The sequence below is a fragment of the Gopherus flavomarginatus genome, chromosome 21 (assembly GCF_025201925.1).
Source record: "Gopherus flavomarginatus isolate rGopFla2 chromosome 21, rGopFla2.mat.asm, whole genome shotgun sequence".
NCBI classification, from domain to species: Eukaryota; Metazoa; Chordata; order Testudines; family Testudinidae; genus Gopherus; species Gopherus flavomarginatus.
In genome coordinates, this window is record NC_066637.1 from 21,411,546 (window position 1) to 21,433,604 (window position 22,059).

General features: G+C 48.8%; 1 protein-coding gene across 7 annotated transcripts in view; it reads right to left on the reverse strand.

The window, feature by feature from the left end:
• TMEM269 (transmembrane protein 269) overlaps window positions 1–11,740 on the reverse strand; it is a 34,986-nt gene extending 23,246 nt beyond the window's left edge. For 2 of the 7 annotated variants that reach the window (XM_050931270.1, XM_050931268.1), the window contains exons 1-2: window positions 7,118–7,189; window positions 192–303 (exon numbers count right to left, since the gene is read on the reverse strand). Coding sequence is in view for 3 of the 7 variants with exons in the window: in XM_050931265.1 (XP_050787222.1) it covers window positions 7,118–7,189; window positions 9,933–10,059 (199 nt within the window). In the remaining 4 variants the exon portion in view is untranslated. Of the gene's footprint in view, window positions 1–191; window positions 304–7,117; window positions 7,190–9,641; window positions 9,854–9,932; window positions 10,075–11,436 lie in introns of those variants that run through there. The other 5 variants (XM_050931271.1, XM_050931265.1, XM_050931266.1 and 2 more) reach the window with 5 other exon arrangements.
• Window positions 11,741–22,059: the final 10,319 nt, after the last annotated feature.

Genomic DNA, 22,059 nt, shown 5'->3' on the forward strand with positions numbered 1-22,059 from the left:
GAAAACAGAGAAAAGCAGCAACAAAAAGATTAGAATCTTGATACCCAACGATGCTTTTCGCATCACAATGGCCGGCTGCTAGCATCAGCAGTAACAGAACATGGAGAAACGGTGCTCAAAGGGTTTACAAAAAAAAGAGAAAAAAAGAAAAAAAAAAGAAAAAACCAAGTATGAAATTGGCATTTCTTTACCTTTCTGTTGTAAAAAAGGGATTATCCACTGGCCTCCAGTAAGGCAAGTTTGTTCCACTTTTGAGCAGTGTCTTTCACAATAACCTGTGTACACTTGCATCAACTGTGATTACTTGGGGGAAGCAGGTTAAAACATTCAACCAATGAGTGTTAACTATCAACATCCCACTCCCATGTCCACGGATCCTGATTCTCCTATCGCACCAATGAGACTCCATTGGCTTCAGCAATGTTTCCCCAGTGTGAGAGGAGGATCAGGCTCAGCGTATCTGGCATGGTGTGAGGCAGTCTAGCCTCCTCACACTTAAGGCACAATCCGGCTCCCATTGAAGTCAGTGAGTCTTTCCAATGCAGGCCGCATCAGGTCCTCATGCCACATGGGCCTGTCCTGTGGAGGTCAGCAGGCGTTCTCAGCATAGGCCAAAGCAGGCTGGGCTCCTGCAACTTCCCTCTAATTGTTTATATCCATGTGCGGAATGAATTTTGTTATGTGCACCAACATGGAGTTGATGTGTGGTGGGGTTGGGGCTGAGGGGTTCGGAGTGTGGGAGGGGGCTCAGGGCTGGGAAAGGGCTTTGGGGTGAGTGGGGGCAAGGGCTCTGGCTGGGCATGCAGACTCTGGGGAAGGGCCAGAGATGAGGGGTTTGGGGTACAGAAGGGGGCTCAGGGCTGGGGCAGAGGGTTTGGGTGCAGGAGTGAGGGCTCCAGCTGGGGGTGTGGGATCTGGGTGGGGCCAGGGATGAGGAGTTTGGGGTGCAGGCTGCCCCAGGGCTGGGGCCAGAGGACTCCCCCCACCAGCAGCAGCTCCAGGGGGAGAGGTCACAGTGCCTCTCCCTGCTGACAGCAGCTCCAGGGCCAGGGGAGAGGCCCACAGCATCCTTGCATGCCCCAACTTGCTCCCCTCCCCCTTACCTCTCTCCTCTCCAGGCCCTTGTGGCTGTGCACCTGTGTGGCACTTTATAGCCTCCTATGCGGCCACGCAGCTTAGAGAGAACTCTGGGCTCCTGTATTTCTGAATACAGAACACCATTGCTAGAGATATGACAATGCCTGTTTCTTGGAGCATTTCCAAGCCAATGAGCTCATTATACATGAATTGTCCCAAGAAAGATCAAGAAGGCAAATCCTCACTAAATCATCCGGGTTGCAAACAACACAATGCCTAATCTCTACCTTTCTACAGAGAAAATCTTCTTGTGGAAATGCCACTAAAAATATTCCTCTCTCTGAGTTTCCAATCTTGAATTTAAAAAAATCCCAAAATGTTAGATCAGCAAAATGATATTAAAAATGCTCAGGGAAACCTTGGTGAATCTGAAGAAAAATTCTTTGTCTCCATCCAGCTAACACTCATTGGTGCCAAGAAAGAGTCTGAAAAGGGAGCAGGGGTTCTTTGTGCACAGTACACATAGTACTATGCAAGTGGGCTTCTTGTACAACTGGCTTATTTTAACTGGGACATGTTTTAACATGGCTTTAAAAATTGTTGCTTTTTGTGGCTTCCTGCAGGGACCGCTAGACAGGGAGCAAACATGCCTCTTTGTATAAACTGAAAACAAAGACGGCTAAGTTCAGATGATCCACAGTGGAAGAGTCAGAAAGATGTTTAAAACAATAAAATAGTTCTAGGACAGGTTTAGATCGTATTCAAATTCAATGTAAATCTAGCAGGAGGAACTCTTCTGGCTGAAATGAATTAGTTATTTCTCATAATTTACACATTGGCATATTGAAAAGGAAGCGATAATGCAGGGTTTCCCCCAAGATTTTAGGTAAAGGTGTGGACAAGTTCCCAGATGTCTGACTATGCAACCCCAAATGTCCACCAGAGCATAAGTGGCTCTCTGTGGAGTTAGTTTAGAGCTGGTTAAGAGGGGAACAAGGGCTTTAAGGAACAGAGATGAATGGGAGGAGGTGGTGCAGAAAATGATGTCACCAACCCCTTCTTAGAGCTTAGGGGAAACCCTGCAAAGGAAGAGGAGAGTGGGGAAGGCTCTAGAAGGTTTTCCAGTGTCCCTGCTGGGCATGCTCGAAGTGGTGCCATTGAGCAGGGGAGAAATTCAAGGTCAATTCTAAGAGCATGCAGTTTCACCTGCCAGGAAGCCATTGTGGCCCAGACTCTCAGGTGATCTATACAGGTGTAGCTCCAATGACTTTGTGCCAATTGGCACCAGCTGAGATCCTGGCCCCACAGGTGGTAGTTTTATAGTCTATGAATGATTGGTGACCTACCTCACTTACAGGTTCAGACACAAAGTATGCCTCTTAAGGTGACACACACACACCCCTTATTGGTCCCCTTCACTCAATTTTATACTGACAGTGACAATTCTCCACTAGGTAAGAGGGAATCTGAGTGACCTGCAAAGGAATAGGGGAACTCTGTCTCATAGGTAAGTGGCAGGAGATTTTGCTTCTTGAAATAATGTTGCTGCAGTACATTCCTATGAAGATTAAGTGGTGAACTGATATTTTTGTCTCCAATGAAGCAGCTGTTTGTGCTACCAACCTAGGAGGGCCATCTTGCACGTTAGGGACCTACCAGATTCTTGATCACCACCTTGTGCTTGAAAAGAGTTATCTAGATTTCAAAACATGAGGTTTTTTATGGAAGCATCGGAGCTTTATGACAGCTGGCATGTGTTGATGCAAAGGCTGAGTCTACGAACCCCTAGAAACTGTGGTCAGACTGAATTAAAGTAACTCCTCCCACCAATCTGGAGAGCTAAACTCAGACAAGCCAGCATGCTTAGATCAATTCATCTCCCTTCAGTTAATCCCATTAAAAGGGACATCAAGGTTGTAGATCCAAAGAGCTAACCTGTATTTGCAAAAGCCTACACAATTCATTAACAGCTCCATACTCAAATGCTATTTTCTCAGATAAGAAAAAACCCATGCAAGTCACTCAGCAGTCATGCATGCAAGTTTCAGAGAACATAATTCTGATACAGGAATTTAGCATCAAGCTCCCAAAGGGTGATTAAGCAGCAAGAAGAAAAATGGGACTTAAAAACCTCAGTGTCCTTTTAAAGGACAGATTTGCAGTAAAATTGTCCTTCGTCTCACTATAACTAGTTTTGTATGACTTCAGTTAGCTCAGTCTACCAAGTAAAAGCCTTTCAGCAAAGTTACTTTTAAAATATGAACGTGCTTCCCCCTCTCTCACCTGTTCACGAAAGCATGAAAGGTGCTGCTTAAAATGCAAGTTATCAATTTCCAGCCACAATTAAGAGAGACACATCGCACCTCTGTTCTCCAATAATACAGTGGCAAGGCAACAATAGCCTAAATTTTCATTCCCTGTCTGCATCATCATCCCCAAGGACCTGCCTCTTCACTGTCTTACATCTTGCGCAGTCATTTACACCTGTGCAAATGGGTGGTAAACACTAAATTTCTCACTCACATAAACTAGTGTTAATCAGCAGTAACGCCAGTGAAGTTAATGGCATTACACGAGCTTTTCACCACTTCAAGTGCAATCAGAAACAGTTTCACAGGATTTAAACACTATCTCTGCGAACTCCGTTGTTCATGCTGGTGTGAATGGGACACAATTAAGAGACTGTATATTCCTCTAAGTTCTAGAGCAATGTCCCCCGATTTCTCTGGGACATCAATGCCAAAAAGTAGAAATTCTGAAGCAGCTTCAGGAAAATCTTATGTAAATGAAAAAAACCTTTAAAAGAAACCATATGAAAATGCTTCACATAATCACTATGATAGCGCCTGCGTTATTTATATCTACATTAAAATGAATTTGTTTTACACTCCCACAACATTTGCAATGCACTGTGTATGGGCAACTCAACTGCAGTGCAGAAGATGTCAGGGAGAAGCTGAGGTTTTGGCATGGGCTGAACATAGCTGAATTAACTTGCTAGAGTGAAAGAGTTAACAGCAAGAGCATCTGAATTTTCATCATCAGCCATTTATAGTCAACATGCCACTGACATGAATGGGGCTAGTCAGCATCTCTCAGATATTGTTCCCAGCTGGCTGCATAATCAGCAAGACGATTCTGCATTGATGTAGGCTCAGTTCACACTTAGAAAGTTATCTGGCAAACACAGGGGCTAGCACTTTTCAAAAACTGAAATACACTTCTGTGGCACGGGCCAGATTCTGGGACACTGTCAAATAGACCTATTGAGACTGGGGAGACACCCAAGGCCTGATTCTGATCTCACTTACCCTTGTTTTATACCATCATAATGCCATCAACTTCAAGTGGAGTTTGCCCTGATTGACATCACTACCAGAGAGAACACAGTCTGGGCTCAAGGTCACAAGAATGGTTCAGGACACATTTCAAAATTACATCCCAGGCACACAGGCCAGCATGGCTGTATTGCTCTCATGTAATCCTTCTGCAGCGGGGTGGGGAATTTCACCCATGATTAATTTCAGAAGGCAGGTATAACTTGATGCTGGTATCTTAACCCAATGGAGAAACTGCTGCACTGAGAGACTGTGAATGCTAATCTCATGCTCCAAATCCAATTTCAGTCATTCTGCAATCAAGCAAAACCGGAATTACATTTTTTAAAGAAATTTAAACCCCTCTCTATTCACACCTTAAAGACAGTGTTTTTGCATGACTCAGCTACATCAAATATATTCCTTGGCTGTGAGAGGGAAGTATTTAAAAGAGGATCCAATTCCTGTTTCCCAATGCAATCACCTCTCTAGTTCAAAGAAGACTGAACCCAACGCTTACCAACTGCACAGGAGTACACAATTGCTAATTCAGGCGGACTGCACTCTGCTTTAGGCTAGCAGGGGAAAAAAGGATAGTAGGAGAGAAGCAGTTATCACATGAGCCAGCTTGATATTCTCATAAGCAGCACACAGCAGCCTCTCTTTATATACCTCTAGTCCAGTGACTGAAAAATAGAAAATACTCAGACATTTAAAAACTAGCAAAATCACGCAATCCTGATACTGCAGGGCCCACTCAAGAAGAATTTCAAAGTAAAAGTGCTCCCTTGGCCACAGACTGTGTTTTAGGGGAGCTGGAGAAATGCTAATTCAGAACCTGTGTTTTCCTACTGTTTCCTCATTATGTGGAGGGCAGCATATCACGCACAGGGAACTGCGATCTCAGAAGGTAACTGTACTGGGGGAGCTGTCTGGGAATCAGTAATTACACGATCGTTCAAATCAGATTGTTAAAGTTCAGAAATAAAGATGGATCATGCCCAGGAATGGTGGTGTGAAAAACCTTCTAGAACAGAGACACGGGAGAGCAGCAAGGAAGGAGAACGCTCAGACCTACGTTAAAAGAACAAACCAACCAACCAACCTCCAGCAATACCAAGGAAGGAGTTTTATGGACATCACAGAATCACACACATTAATGTTAAAAATTACAGATCAAATTCTGCCTTTGGATGTGTATGCACAGCTCCTAATGACTTCACTCAGAGTCGCATGCACCCACCCATCGCAGGATGTAATTATTTGGCTCCTTGGTCAGCCTATTACAAACTGAGACAGAAAAGGCCCTGATCTAAGAGCCATTCAATTCCATGGGAAGACTCATGGATTTCACCAGGGCCTCAAGCTCACAAACAGTGTCAGGCTTCACTTTCAATCTCCAGGCTTTGTTCCTTGTCAAACCAACACTTACATTGCACTTGTGGGGGATTTTAATACACCACACACGTTAAAGTGACACTGCGACCCCAGCAGGCCAAGCTGGCCCGAGTGTTAAATGATTATGTTTAATATTTTAAGCTCTTTGAGGCAGAGATCATGTCTTCCTATAGGTTTGTACATTAAGTGTAATGAAGACTTCTGCTCTTGGGATGAAAGGAGCCTTTGGATGCTACCACCATTAATAAGAGGTCAAGTTTTATTTTTTCCATGAAGTACTGAAAAGAAGAGGAATGACTTTTGGCTGAATTCATCTTTTTACACCTTGTCTCAGTTGTACCAGAGTTAAAAAAACCCCAAAGCCAGTGGATTATTAATCACAAGTCATTATTAAATCTTACAGCTACATGTTGTGTAGTTCTTTGTGTGGCTAAGCCTGGTAGGACACGTTGGAGCCTAAGGACTGGCTGGTGGGGGGAGAGGGGAACTGAAGTCACCAGGAAAAGGCAGGAAGAAAGGGTGTGGAAAGCAGGGCGTGGTGACTCTGTTCTGTGCTCCTTTCCTCTATCAATAGTCCCTCCACAAGCATCCACAGGGCTGGGGCTCTGCGGAGTGTGATGGGATGTGCTGGGACCAGATGCTCCACGTTAAGCTGGTGGATTCTGAGAAGAATTCCAGCCTCTCCTTCACCTTCAATTCCTTGTCTAGGGCAGTATGGGCTGAATGTGTGGGAGGTGCAGAGCCAGTGGCAGAATGGTTTCTGCAGGATCGGGGAATGAAGAGCCCTGGGACCACTGTCTGCCTAGGCCACAGTCCCAGGATCTGTGGAGTTGCAGTCTGGTAGCTCTGCGGGATTTCAGGCTACAACTCCATCCCTCAGCTCAAACTATAACCAAAGCCAGAAAAAGGGTCCCATTAAGAAAGGCAACACAACTTGTCAAGAATGACCAGAAGTGGGTGAAAAGTTTTGAAATTCTAACCTCAAAACAAGTAATGCGCAGGGGACACACAAAACCGTTCAGATTCCCCTCATTTTCCAGCCAGCTGCAAGAACTACTGGACAAGCTTCATTGTTGTTGTTTTTGTAGTTTGTGGTCTAAAATGAAATAATCTTTTCTCCACCCACTCTAATCTATACACTAACACACCTCTGGCAACTAAACATCTTTGCATGATAAATGGAACACTTGCTCCACACATCCTCTCTGGTTCCCAAGTTGTATGGATGCTGGTTGGTTGGTTGGTTTGTGTTTTCAGTGAAAAAAAGAGTCGGATCAGTATGCAAAAAGGAGTAAGACATGCTCAAAGTGCTAAGAAGTACTCACCAGAAGGGGGCGACACCATCCACATCTTTGCAGAATTATTATGGGATACTGCACTCTTCAAACTACTGAAGACTAATAAAAACATGTATAGAGAGGTTAGATCACGCGCACAGCATCTAGTTATCAGTGCTCAAATTGCTCATCTCAGTTACCAAATAGGTATTATAAAAGGCCAATTAACTGGGGAAGGCTCTGCCAGCATCTAAATACACCCACTTGGTGTGTGACTTGTTACCAAAGCAAAACAAAAAACATTTTCACTGAAGTGCCATTGTACCAAATACCCAAACTTCCCTAGGGGCTGGAAGTACAAAAGCTATTAGCCAGAGATGGGCATAGCCTTTGGAACTACACAGCTAAGCATTTCTGCTGACTTGCACAACACTCATTACCAGCAGGACAAAGCTTGCTTCACACTTTTAAATAAACAATGCAAGACTCCAGATCAGCAGACAGAAGCAGGCTCAACTAGCAAATAGATTGATTGCTTTCCTGTCTCCTGTGAAAGCCCCCATCCCTGTGCTTCGGGTAGGAGCATTTGGTTCTGGAACCCAGCTGGGTCTTCCAAGGAGCCTAGACAAGTTGGGGGTTTAAATCCCACTGATATTCAGTGGGAGCAGAATCCCTAACCCAGCCTGCAGTAGGCTCAGAATGAAACTTCCTAGGACTGATCCGGGGACAATTCCACAGGGTATTACAGTAATTTCTGGACAGTGAAAGGAAGATTAGTGCTTGTGCAATTTCAAGACCAAACTTACTTATACAAGAGAATCCCTGAGATTTGAAAGACAATTTACTAAGCTTAGAAACATACTTTAAAAGAAAAAAAAAAAAAAAAAAAAAAAAAAAAAAACCTTCCCTCTTACTGAGAAAGCCTTTACGGAAACTGTTACTCTTACTGTATCTATATGTTAACTAAGCGGCATAGATGAACTAAAAGTGATTTTACTATAAGGCCCTGTTCAAAAAACAAGGTTTAAGCCTGAAGAAAAGTTTACCCTCTGCTGGATCCAGTTACACTTCCTTGCAGTCGGAGACTTCCCTGGTATTTACACCCCGCAGTGCACTGCATTTCTGAAATCCCAGAGTTCATCAGAGACTGCTGAGGTTTCGGAAGTGCAATGTTATTCTAGAGTATGGAAAAGGGAAGTTTTAAAGTGCAAGGATGAGTGAATTGAGGGACATTAGGACAATCTAGGGGAGGCAGCAGGGACCAAGGAGGATGGGTGGGGAGCCTGGGGGAACAGCGGGGATTGGAAGGAGGGTGGGGAGGCATCAGAAGCCAGGGTGATCGGGGGGGATGGGGGAGGGACTGGGGGAGGCAGTGGGAGCCAGAAGTGATGGGGGCGGGGGCAAGGAGCAATGGGGGAACGGGTGGGGGGGGCCAGTGAAGGCAGCAGGAACCAGGGCAATGGAGGGGTAGGGGGGCTGGGGAGGCAGTGGGGGACAGGAGCAATGGAGGAATGGGTAGGGGGGGGCCAGTGAAGACAGCAGGGACGGGGCAATGGGAAAGGGGGAACTTGCTGCAGGCGGCTAAGTCTCCATACACATGGATCTGGAAAAGTGGTGTGGAGAAGGGGCGAATGTTAGGGGAGGACAGACTGCACATGTGACAGCTTGTCAAAAGTTTAGAGGGAAAGGGAAGGTCTGGGCTGGAGTTTGGGGATGGAAGGGGGCTCAGAAGGCTGGTGCAGTTCAGAGAAAACTTTGGAGCCACACACACACCATTTTTATAGGGGAAGGGGGTCGATTTTTAGCCACTAACACTCTTTGAGCAGCTTAGTCCATCACGGGAGCACCCCTTCCTTTGTGAGAGTCCCTAGCAAATCCAGTGCCCACGGCAAGGGACCCAGGAGGGAAAAGGCCCTGACTGCGAGGGGCCACAGTGATCAGTTTGCAAATCACCCAGCCAGCTCTTGGCTTTCTGCACTTGGGCCTGGGCAGCATGAGAAATCTCCCTGCCCCAGCAGGGAAAGGAGGCGCCTGGCTGGGCACACTGTGCCCATCTTTCGGAGCTCCCCTTCTGCTGCTCAGTCTGCACGCGGAGCTCGGCAGAAAAACACAGGATTCCTGCGGGACCCCCGCCCCCCAATGGGGGAGCAATAAGCAGGTGCCGCAGGCGGCTCTGGCTCGCCATGCCAAGAAGGTATCCCGAGAAATCTGCTCATCCGGCCTGTGCAGATCTGCTGCAGACCCAGCAGCCCGGAGCCGTCCCAGGGAGAGGAGCGAGCCCGTTTTCGGTGGAGGCCAGAGACCACGCCGGACCCTGCACCGGGTTCTCCGGTTCCCTGCGTGTAAATCCAGGGAGCGGCCCCAAAGCTCCTGGCGCGACACTGGTGTAAATGCGGTGACGCCAGAGCAGAATCTGGCCCTCGCTTTGCCTGCCAGCTTCCCGCGAGAGAACTTGGCCCGGGCTCGGCTCTGCGCTATGCCCCATGCGGGTTCCTTGGCGGCCGCATGTGCTATTCCGCTTCCCGGGCTCCGGCGAGTTACTGCTGGGCCCCGGAAGCTGCGTAAAACATACCGCCCCGGAACCTGCGTGGGGCATAGCGAAGCTCCTCCGGACGCAGCGAGAGGCTTTTCCCGCAGCTGCTCGGGCTCCGCGGGGGGGACTCGGGGCTGCGGCCGCGAGGGAGGGGCAAGGGCTCTCGGGGCTCGCCTCCCCAAGGGTGGCTCCGCCCGCCGCCCACACTTGCCCTTGTTGCATCCAAGCACTGTCCACAAACACAGGCGCATCCTCACAACACCGCATCCAGCACCCAGGCATGTTACCGCTTTTAAAGCTGGGAAACCGAGGCACAGAGAAGTGACTTACCCAAATCAGTGGCAGAGCCAGGATTCGAATTAAGCGTTTCGTTGCTCCCAGCCCTGTGCAACAACACCAGCCTGACGCACTTCTTTATTTTATAACCAATCCCCTTCTTATAAATGCCCTGAGTCATGGACCAGGGTGGGGCTAATTCACAAAACAGATTTTTTTGCGAAACACATTGGATTAGCGGGGTGGGAGGAGCGCTGGAGATAGCGGGAGAAGTGGTTGGAGGAGGTTTACTGCCTTCCACAACTGGGCCGGTCCGAGGGGCTGGAGCTGCAGAAGTGGGAAGATCCTGGGGCACTGAGACCGCAGGTATGTTTACGCTACCCCTGCACCAGAGGCACAGCCCTAGCCCCGCCGCTACAGTGGTGTCGGTGTAGACACTCCAGGTTTTCCCATCGCTGCCGTAAACCCACCCACTCCAGACGCGGTAGCTCGATCAGTGGAAGAATTCTCCCACCCACCCAGCTGCATCCGCAGTGAGGGTGAGATCGGCCATCTCCATTGAACAGGACTGAAGTTTGTTATATCGCTGGGCGATGCTAGGACCGCCGAGGGTTTCCGCGCAGATTTCAGTTTGTGTCGGTTTAGGTGCAGTTTGGTGTTTGTGCCTGGGGCAGAGCAGGGAAAGTGGTCAAAGAAGCAAATCTTTTCCCTGCGAAATGGGCAAGACCTGTAATGCCTTGGTCGGTTCTGAAGATGCACAGAACAGTTTTGCAGGGCTGACAATTTTGGTGGGAGCTGGGAGGTGGCGTTCTCAGGGGAACATAGTCGGAGGCCTAGATTAAACCCTTCAGAGACTGGGGTGAGGAATAATTTGGCACAAAGACATGGAGGGAGGTGGGGGCAAAGGCCCAGGCAGTTCTTGGGTTCCTGCAGCTAAGATCACTTGGGGGAACATGCTGTGCCTGGGGGTGCGAGGAAGGGGGAATAGGCTGTGGCTGAAGGAGCAGTAGGCTGCTGCTAAGGGGGACCAAGGTGGCTGAGTGGGGCCCATGGGGGTCAGGGGACAATAGGCTGAGTCTGGTGGGGCCTAGGGAGATGACAGGCTGCGGCTGGGTGGAGGGGGATCCAGGAAGGGGAAGGGGAGACAGGCTGCAGCCAGGGCTGTGGGGGATGATGTGGGGCAGGCCGGGGGTACCGGGTGCAGGGCTGGGGGGGTTGGAGTGATGGGGACAGAATGGGGGTGCAGGACAGGGGAGGCTGGGGGCAGGACTGGAGTGTAGAGTTGATAGGGGTGCTGGGATAGGGGCAAGCCAGGAGTGCAGGACTAGCTGGGAGGGGGTCGAGGGTGCAGGACTGGAGGTCTGGGGGTGATGCGGGCAAGCCGGGGGTGCAGGGCTCGTGGTTTGGGGGATGGGGGAAGGACGGGGGGCAGGGCTGGCTGGGGGGATGGGGGACAGGGCTCCCCCGCACGGGGGCTCGCAGACGCTGGGGAAGCTGGTCAGCGCCCGCGGAGCCCCTGACCCGCCCATCGCCCGGCCCGGCCCCCAGCCGCACTCACCGAGGGTGCGGGGCTCCGCGCTCGGGCTCCAGCTGCTGCTGCCGGCGGCCCCGCGCTCGCTTTTATACCCGCTCCCCCCCTTCCATCCCCGGGAAAATTCCACAGGAAGTGACGGCCGGGGCCTCCGGGAGAGGGAGGGGAAGCAGCCCCCTGCACCGGCCCAAGCATCGCCTTCACTGCCTGCCAGCAGCCCCTCGAGCCCCTGTACGCCGGCACTGTGTCCCCCACATCTCCTATGCCTTCCCCCAGCAGCCCCTATACACCCCTGCTGTACTACCTGCAGCCCCTCCAGATAGATCCTCCCCTATACTGTTCCCCAGGAACCTCTGCACACCCCCTAGGCTGCCCCCAATCAACCCCTTTATCAACACTGTCACTATATCACCCCAGTAGTCCCCTAGACATCCCTTTATCTTGCCCTCAAGCATTCCCATACTGCCCTGAGCAGCCCCTTATACTGCCCCATGCCACCCCCACAGCTGCTATATTGCCCCATACAACCCCTAACAACCAATTATACATCCCCTATTTAATCCCCCATCCTGCCCCAACATCTCCTTATATACCCTCCAATACAATCTCTATACTGCCTGACAAACTGCCCCGTGTACATCGCTCTATAGGTAACCTTCCCATACTCACCCTGAAGCAATCCGGCCTCCACGACAGCCCTCCTGAGCCAGCTCCCTTGCTTAAAAAAAATTGGAATTGCCCATGATATTTTTTTAGTTTAGCACTGAAATTGTATTAACTTGCTGTTTAAGGACAGGTGGTTGTAGATAAAGAAGGTGAAAAGCAGCTGCTTGAAAGTCTTCTGTTTGTTCGCAGGCCTTATTTCATTTCCAAGGGCGAGGAGAAAACCTCAGAGACCATCTGCATCAGCACAGAATTCTGCTCACAACTTCATTTTTATTCACAAAGGGGACCTGGGGGTTGCCATGCTCAGTGTTGCAGTGCCTAACTTTTAGGTATCTTGCTACCTCGTGGAACCCAAAGCCCCCGGTTAGGCACCTAGACAGTGCATGGGGAGCGTTAAGTGCATAGGAATGGGATCCACAGAAGCCAGGGTGCTAGTCAGAGAGGGGTCTGGCCTAAGCCCCACCCCTCAAAGAGTGTGTGTGTGGATCAGAGGGAGCACCCATCTCTACTTTGGGTTCTCGGCTGTGAGCCTTTTCCTGGAGTTAGGTGCCTAAGCCCTTCCTGCAAAAAACGGGTGGAGGGGGGATTGTTACTGTCTCCCCTTAGAACTTTTAGCCCAGAGGTCAGAGCACTCACCCAGGATATGGGACCTGGGTTCCAATCCCCCCCATGCCTCAAGGCATATTTAATTGTATGCACCATGGAACTGTGTCAACAGAAGCAATTGAGGAGCCCTGGCCCAAGAATAGCCCATAGGCCAGTGGTCAGGGCACTGTCTGAGGAGGTGGGAGACCCACGTTCAAATCCCTTCTCCACAGCAGCCAGGGGAAGGAAATGAACCCAGGTCCTGGGTGAGAGCACTAACCACTGAGCTAAATGTTATAAAGGGGGGCGTTGGCTGGGTCCAGCTCCCTCCTCCCTCGCAGTTCCCAGACACGGTTTGCCAGAAAATAACAGTCCAGAGTCCAGTCTGCGGCAATGCAATGGGTTTACTGGAGCTGAACACGCAAGCATATTCCAAAGCCCTTCACACCAGTAGGGCTTATCTCTATACACCGATAGAGTTTTCCTCTTCCCCTCCCCCAACTATAGTTCTATACGCCGATAGAGCCCCTGCTTCTCCTGACCCCTAGCTCCGTACCCGACGGAGCTCCCTCTTCTTGGCAAACTGAATGATGTTCCGTTCTAGAGAGTCTTGAGTCTAGGGGCAACAAGACCATCTCTTTCGTACTTGACAGGAGGGGAAAGGAGCGGGGTTACTTTTGGCCATGGTCACTATCTCACAGACTCAATGTCTCTTCCTTACACCTTCCAACTGCTCGGTTACCATAGCAGCCCTTTGCTCAATTGGGTCCCTTTATCTTCTCTTATTACTGAAAGGCAAGGCTATTAGCTCCTTTGCTGGTGGGGGTGGGGAGGTGTGCAGCCTTGTGCTTTCACTTACATTCTCTTGCTTGCTTATTTAGCCTGCTTAAATTAAAAGCAAGGCCAGAAGCAAGATTATGATTGTTTAGACTTTACCCTATTTACTTCACATTCTTCTAACAGGGAGCTTCCTCCTCTGGTGTCTTTGTATGGGTTTAGGTACATGCCCCTACCCCCACCATTGTGAATGAGATAGGCCTAGTCTGAGGATCATGCTGGGGTTTAGGAGTGAGGAGAGTGCCTAGACCAAGGCAGCTGTCCACCTGTTCACTGGCAGAAATGTAGGTACTTATGGGACTTTAATGGCTAAATGTCAGCACCTTGGAACCTTAGGTACCAGGTGAGTGGGGTTTTTGAGGATCTCAGTGGGGCTGATGTTCTTTTGTGACTCTAGCCCAAATACATTGACTATTGAGGGATGAGAGGTGTAAAGCTCAAATTACTATGTACTATTTAAGGCCCCATCTATGCTTAATTCATGTTTTCTGCAGTGGCTATTAAACATAATTTAAAAAATACTTCAGGTCAAAAGGGTTTTAACTTCCTTTGGCCCCATCCATGTTGTGCAACTAAAATTTGTTAGCCTGAAGGGTTTTCAGGACTGCTTCAGGAACCCTGGTTAAAATGCAAGTCTGGGATTTTCAAGGAAGCCAGAGAGTTAGCTGCCTAAATTAATGAGAATTGGACACCTAACTCCCTTTGACTCCTTTGAAAATCTGAATCCAAGTGCCTGTTTGATTGATCTTTGAGCAGGTAGCCAGAGAAACATCCACTCATATTTTGGAAATGTTCTATTTTTCATCAGAACCAGGTGGATCTCCCCTACTGATGTTCTGAACCAAGTTTGCCTATTGACCAGTGCGATTGACATCACAATTCCACAGTCACTGCTTCTGAGCAGGGGGTTGGACTAGATGACCTCCTGAGGTCCCTTCCAACCCTGATAGTCTGTGATATTCTAGGAGGAGTGGATGTTCTCCTCTACTTCAGGTCTTGGTAATTTCTCTTAATTCTGCTGGTTGATAATGCATTGTGAAGATGAAGCAGTGAAAATATGTATATGGTTTCAGGTTTTAATTGCTTAAACTCATCAGAGATTAAGAGCCCATTCCAGATGTCCTTTATCAAGATCCCTGCTGAAGTCAAAGTCCATGAGAATGTTGCCAGTAAGGACTTCGTATCATTAGTCTTTTAGAAGTCTCATTTTGCTAGGATTGATCAAAGCGGTACAAAATCTATGTTGGTGCCACACTGGCTCTTCCCAGATTTGCCACATTCATTACAATTCTTTGGCATTTCAATTGCCTGATGTGAAATAAACTGGTAATCAAAACAAGCTACTTCATCTTCTTACCTGTTCCACGCTTTATGATGATGCAAGCAATCTGTTTTGTTATTCATTAGTTCCTGATGCAGTTCATCCTGGTTGTAGTTCAGTGTGTAATTAAGTCCCATACATATTTTCCTGTTTGCTGGCTATTGAGAGGGTGACATTCTTCACAGGCTAAAATTTCATTCTCATAATCATAGTTTTTGGTGAGATTATATACAACTTTCTCTTATATCCCTTTGTTTGTTTTTCTTTGTACACCAGTTTGCCAGGTTCGTCCAGCTCTTCTTCCCTGTGCTTTGTTTCATGGCCTCTCTTCATGGTTGACAAATTTTCCTGAGAAAAGCACCATCAAGACTCAGTTGTTTTCATAGAATCATAGAATATCAGGGTTGGAAGGGGCCTCAGGAGGTCATCTAGTCCAACCCCCTGCTCAAAGCAGGACCAACCCCAACTAAATCATCCCACCCAGGGCTTTGTCAAGCCTGACCTTAAAAACCTCTAAAGAAGGAGATTCCACCACCTCCCTAGGGAACCCATTCCAGTGCTTCACACCCTCCTAGTGAAAAAGATTTTCCTAATATCCAACCTAAACCTCCCCCACTGCAACTTGAGACCATTACTCCTTGTTCTGTCATCTGCCACCACTGAGAACAGTCTAGATCCATCCTCTTTGGAACCTCCTTTCACATAGTTGAAAGCAGCTATCAAATCCCACCTCATTCTTCTCTTCTGCAGACAATCCCGGTTCTCTCAGCCTCTCCTCATATGTCATGTGCTTCAGCCCCCTAATCATTTTTGTTGCTCTCCGCTGGACTCTTTCCCATTTTTCCACATCCTTCTTGTAGTGTGGGGCCCCAAACTGGACACAGTACTCCAGATGAGGCCTCACCAATGTCGAATAGAGGGGAATGATCACGTCCCTTGATCTGCTGGCAAAGCCCCTACTTCTACAGCCCAAAATGCCGTTAGCCTTCTTGGCAACAAGAGCACATTGTCGACTCACATCCAGCTTCTCATCCACTGTAACCCCTAGGGCCTTTTCTGCAGAACTGCTGCCTAGCCATTCGGTCCCTAGTCTGTAGCAGTGCATGGGATTCTTCCATCCTAACTGCTGAACTCTGCACTTGTTCTTGTGGAACCTCATCAGGTTTCTTTTGGCCCAGTCCTCTAATTTGTTTAGGTCCCTCTGTATCCTGTCCCTACCCTCCAGTGTACCTACCACTCCTCCCAGTTTAGTGTCATCTGCAAACTTGCTGAGGGTGCAGTCCACGCCATCCTCCAGATCATTAATGAAGATATTGAACAAAACCGGCCCCAGGACCGACCCTTGGGCACTCCACTTGATACCGGCTGCCAACTGGACATGGAGCCGTTGATCACTACCCGTTGAGCCCGACGATCTATCCAGCTTTCTATCCGCCTTATATTTCATTCATCCAGCCCATACGTCTTTAACTTGCTGGCAAGAATACTGTGGGAGACCGTATCAAAAGCTCATCCACAGACCCAGTTATCTCCTCATCGAAGGCAATTAGGTTAGCCAGGCATGACTTGCCCTTGGTGAATCCATGCTGACTGTTCCTGATCACTTTCCTCTCCTCTAAGTGCTTCAGAATTGATTCCTTGAGGACCTGCTCCATGATTTTTCCAGGGACTGAGGTGAGGCCGACTGGCCTGTAGTTTCCCAGATCCTCCTCCCTCCCTTTTTTTAAAGATGGGCACTACATTAGCCTTTTTCCAGTCATCCGGGACCTCCCCCGATCACCATGGGTTTTCAGAGATAATGGCCAATGGCTCTGCAATCACATCCGCCAACTCCTTTAGCATCTTTGGATGCAGCGCATCAGCCCCCATGGACTTGTGCTCGTCCAGCTTTTCTAAATAGTCCTGAACCACTTCTTTCTCCACAGAGAGCTGGTCACCTTCTCCCCATGCTGTGCTGCCAAGTGCAGCAGTCTGGGAGCTGACCTTGTTTGTGAAGACAGAGGCAGGCAGAGTACATTGGCTTTTTCCACATTATCTGTCACTAGATTGCTTCCCTCATTCAGTAAGTGTCCCACATTTTCCTTGACTTTCTTCTTGTTGCTAACATACCTGAAGAAACCCTTCTTGTTACTCTTAACATCTCTTGCTAGCTGCAACTCCAAGCATGATTTGGCCTTCCTGATTTCACTCCTGCATGCGTGAGCAATAGTTTTATACTCCTCCCTGGTCATTTGTCCAATCTTCCACTTCTTGTAAGCTTCTTTTTTGCGTTTAAGATCAGCAAGGATTTAACTGTTAAGCCAAGCTGCTCCCCTGCCATATTTACTGTTCTTTCTACATATTGGGATGTTTTTTTCCTGCAACCTCAATAAGGATTCTTTAAAATACAGCCAGCTCTCCTGGACTCCTTTCCCCCTCAGGGGATCCTGCCCATCAGCTCCCTGAGGGAGTCAAAGTCTGCTTTCCTGAAGTCCAGGGTCCGTATTCTGCTGCTCTCCTTTCTTCCTTGTGTCAGGATCCTGAACTTGACCATCTCATGGTCACTGCTTCCCAGGTTCCCATCCACTTTTGCTTCCCCTACTAATTTTTCCCGGTTTGTGAGCAGCAAGTCTAGAAGAGCTCTGCCCCTAGTTGGTTCCTCCAGCACTTCACTAGGAAATTGTCCCCTACACTTTCCAAAAACTTCCTCGATTGTCTGTGCACTGCTGTATTGCTCTCCTAGCAGATTTCAGGGTGATTAAAGTCTCCCATGAGAACCAGGGCCTGTGATCTTGTAACTTCTGCTAGCTGCCGGAAGAAAGCCTCGTCCACCGCATCCCCCTGGTCTGGTGGTCTATAGCAGACTCCCACCACAACATCACCCTTGTTCCACACTTTTGAACTTAATTCAGAGACTCTCAGGTTTTTCTGCAGTTTCATACTGGAGCTCTGAGCAGTCATGCTGCTCTTTTACATAGAGGGCAACTCCCCCACCTTTTCTGCCCTGCCTGTCCTTCCTGAACAGTTTATATCCATCCATGACAGTGCTCCAGTCAGGTGAGTTATCCCACCAAGTCTCTGTTATTCCAATCACATCATAGTTCCTTGGCTGTGCCAGGACTTCCAGTTCTCCCTGCTTGTTTCCCAGGCTTCTTGCATTTGTGTATAGGCACTTAAGATAACTTGCTGATTGTCCCACTTTCTCAGTCTGAGACAGGAGTCCTCCCCTCTTGCACTCTCCTGCTCATGCTTCTCCCGGTATCCCATTTCCCCACTTACCTCAGCGCTTTGGTTTCCTTCCCCCGGTGAACCTAGTTTAAAGCCCTCCTCACTAGGTTAGCCAGCCTACTTGCGAAGACGCTCTTCCCTCTCTTCGTTAGGTGGAGCCCATCTCTGCCTAGCACTCCTCCTTCTTGGAACACCGTCCCATGGTTGAAGAATTCAAAGCCTTCTCTCTGACACCACCTGCGTAGCCATTCGTTGACTCCCATGATTTGATGGTCTTTACCTGGGCCCTTTCCTTCCACAGGGAGGATGGACGAGAACACCACTTGCACCTCAAACTCCTTTATCCTTCTTCCCAGAGCCACGTAGTCTGCAGTGTTCCGCTCAAGGCCATTCTTGGCAGTATCATTGGTGCTCACTTGGAGAAGCAGGAAGGGGAAGCGATCCAAGGGCTTGATAAGTCTCGGCAGTCTCTCTGTTACATCGTGAATCCTAGCTCCTGGAAAGCAGCAGACCTCTCGGTTTTCTCAGTCGGGGCAGCAGATAGATGACTCATTCCCCCTGAGGAGGGAGTCCCTGACGACCACCCGCCTCCTTCTCTCAGGAGCTGTGGTCGTGGAACCCCATCCCTAGGACAGTGCATCTCATGCCTTCCAGTCAATGGAGTCTCCTTCTGCTCCCTTCCCTCAGATGTATCATCTAGTCCACTCTCTGCATTAGTATCCATGGAGAGAACATGAAAGCAGTTGCTTACCTGTATCTGCATTGCTGGTACATGGACGCTCCTCTTTCTTCTTCTGGAGGTCACATGCTGCCAAATTTCTTCACCGTCCTTCTGTCCCCACTGCGCAGCCTGCTCCGATTCTTCAGAATGTTGTGTCCTGGAAGCATATCCTGATGTCTGTCCAGGAAATCTTCATTTTCTCTTATGCAGGGTTGATACTTGTTTCTCCAGACCTTGAACCTTCTCTTCCAGTACGGAGACCAGCTTGTACTTTGTACAGACAAAATCTTCTTCCCGAACATCCCACCAGCTAGTGTAGGATCTTCTTAGCTGGTCACTTAGGGTATAGATGCCTTTTTGAAAAGAATGACCTAATTCTTCACAGTGGATTTATAGGAGTCATCAGAGGAATCAAAATGAGCTTTCTCTTAGGCCACCGTGCCCTTGGCCGGATATGAATGGTTAGGAGAGAAGAAGCTTGGTTCAGTGGAGTAGCTCGGAAGACTTGAACCCAGGTCTTTGCTCCATCATGGACTCACTGTGTGACTTTGGGCTAGCTTCTTGAAGGTGGGATCCATGACAGAACTTTGGTGTTGCAATGCTGAGCGTCACAGTGCCCTGGTAATCCCAGGAACAACACTGATTCACAAAGCCACCTAAGGACCTAGGTGCTCTGTACAGAATGATCGGTGAGAGATAGGGGCCTTAGACCAGGATGTGCAAAAGCCAGCATGCTAGGTGGGGAGCCACCTAAGCTAGGCAATGGGAAATGCTGACAAGGAGGGTGTTGTGCCTAGCTCCATGAGAAGGGTGAGGCTTTTGTCCCTGCTTGTGTTACAGGAACCAGCTGCCTGGAGTCCAGGCTTTAGGTACCTACATTGTTTCCTGCAGGAATGAGTGAGGAACCCACCTCGCTCCATACAAAACAGCTGAAGGAAAAGGGGGGGTTCCCACCTTGTCACTTTGGCCCAGTGGCTGGCACACTCACTGGGATGTGAGAGACCCCAGCAGTGGCAGATTATCCATGGGGCCCATGCCCAGGGGCCCCAGCCACTTGGGGAGCCCCAGAAAAATGGGCACCCCAGCAGAAATCTGCCGTGGGGTGGCAGAAGCCAAGAGCCCTGGCAGAAGCCATGGGGTGGGCAGGGGAAGCCCTAGCACCCCAACCCCAGCAGAACTGACAGGTGGGCAGGCCAGGGGAAGCCCCAGCTCCCTGACCCCAGTCCCCAGTAGAAGCGCTGGCAGGGGAAGCCCCAGCACCCTGGCACTGGAGGAGCTCTTGCTCCCTGCCGTGGCCCTGGGGCCATGATGCGGGGAAAGGGCTTTTCCAGTCTTGGGGCCTCAGTGGGGGGTTGCAGAAAGGAGCAAATGGGTTTGGCCACAGTAGGGGGGCAGAATGACAGAATGGGATGGGACAGTGGGTGGAATAGGGGTGGAGCTGCGGGGGAAGGGGCAGAATGATGGCAGGGCCACAGGTGGAAGAGGTGGAGCAGGGCCATGGTTCTGGCTCCATGACCCCCCCACTTACTGTGGCCACGAAAGCTTATGCCCAAATAAATGTGTTAGTCCCTAAGGTGCCACAAGGACTCCTTGTTGTTTTTGCTGATACAGACTAACCCGGCTGCCCCTCTGAAACTGTTACCTTACGCAGTTTACTTCTCAAGTAATCCCATGAATATCACCTGGACTATTTGAGAAGTTTACTACTACTCAGGATTAGTTAGAGCATCACATCCTAGCTCTCTGGGTTCAGTATTGGGAGAAATCTGTGCTGACTACTTCAGCATCATGGGACCATCATGTTAAGGTCCTTGTTTCTTCACCACCTTCTCTCACCAACACTTCATGACCTTCTGCTGCAGTCAGTTCTGCTCCCACGGAGTGCTTCAGAGGCTTGTTCTCATGGACCGCTCAACAGTAGCCTCTGTTCTGAGGTTACTATGGAGGTGTATATCCATTTTGGCTTCTCTATCTGACCTTTGGTATATGTCCATTCATATTCGACCAGCTCCTGAGCCCCTTCCTCTTTTTCATAAAGTACAATACTCCATCAGCGGTGACACGTTGGAGAGACACAAAGTGGGGCACCAGCTAAGGGGGGGGCACATGACCTGCACATTAAGGACAGCTACAGGTCAGTTGCGTCTGTCCCATTGATGATTGGAGATAATTTTCAAGTCTTCTGAAGCTGGAGAATGAGTTCAGATGGTACAGGCACAGCGAGAAGGATTCTTATACATTTGCAGTACTCTGGAAACATAGTGCTTCCAGAGTACTGAAAATGAGTCCAGGATCTCTTTCTTGATGGGTAACAGCTCATTTAGGAACCATCATTCTGTATGTATAGTTGGGATTATATTTTGCCATGTGCATTACTTTGCATTTAACATTGAATTTCATCTGCCATTTTGTTGCCAAGTCACCCAGTTTTTGTGAGATCCTTTTGTAACTCTTTTCAGTCTGTTTTTTACTTAACTATCTTGAGTAATTTTGTATCATCTGCAAACTTTACCACCTCCCTGTTTACCCCTTTTTGCAGATCATTTATGAATATGTTGAACAGCACTGGTCCCAAACCAGTATAGACCTCTGGGGACACCTCTATTTACTGAAAATTCTGAAATTGGGCCATTTATTCCTGCCCTTTGTTTCCTGTCTTTTAACTGGAGAGCCTGGTGATGCTTTCAGGATCATCGAACTATCCTTCATTTAATTTAATGACAAGCCTTTTGTTATCTTAATCACCCTGCCTCTGTTTATAAACAAACTCCCCAGCTCTGACTTCTGGGTGCTGCTGGGCCTTTGCCTGCCCCTCCCCCCCAGGCGATTGGGGAGGGGCATGTGACCCTTCGGGGGCCCCTCCACGCGTCTCCCCACATTGATAGGATTAGGATTATACAAGGCACTGGTGAGACCTCATCTGGAATACTGTGTGCAGTTCTGGTCTCCCATGTTTAAGAAGGATGAATTCAAACTGGAACAGGTTCAGAGATGGGCTACTAGGATGATCTGAGGACTGGAAAACCTGTCTTATGAAAGGAGACTCAAAGAGCTTGGCTTGTTTAGCCTAACCAAAAGAAGGCTGAGGGGGGATATGACTGCTCTCTGTAAATATATCAGAGGGATAAATACCAGGGAGGGAGAGGAATTATTTAAGCTCAGTATCAATGTGGACACAAGAACAAATGGATATAAACTGGACACTAGGAAGTTTAGACTTGAAATTAGCTGATAGAAAGCTGGCTAGGTTGTCGGGCTCAACGGGTAGTAATCAATGGCTCTGTCTAGTTGGCAGCCAGTATCAAGCGGAGTG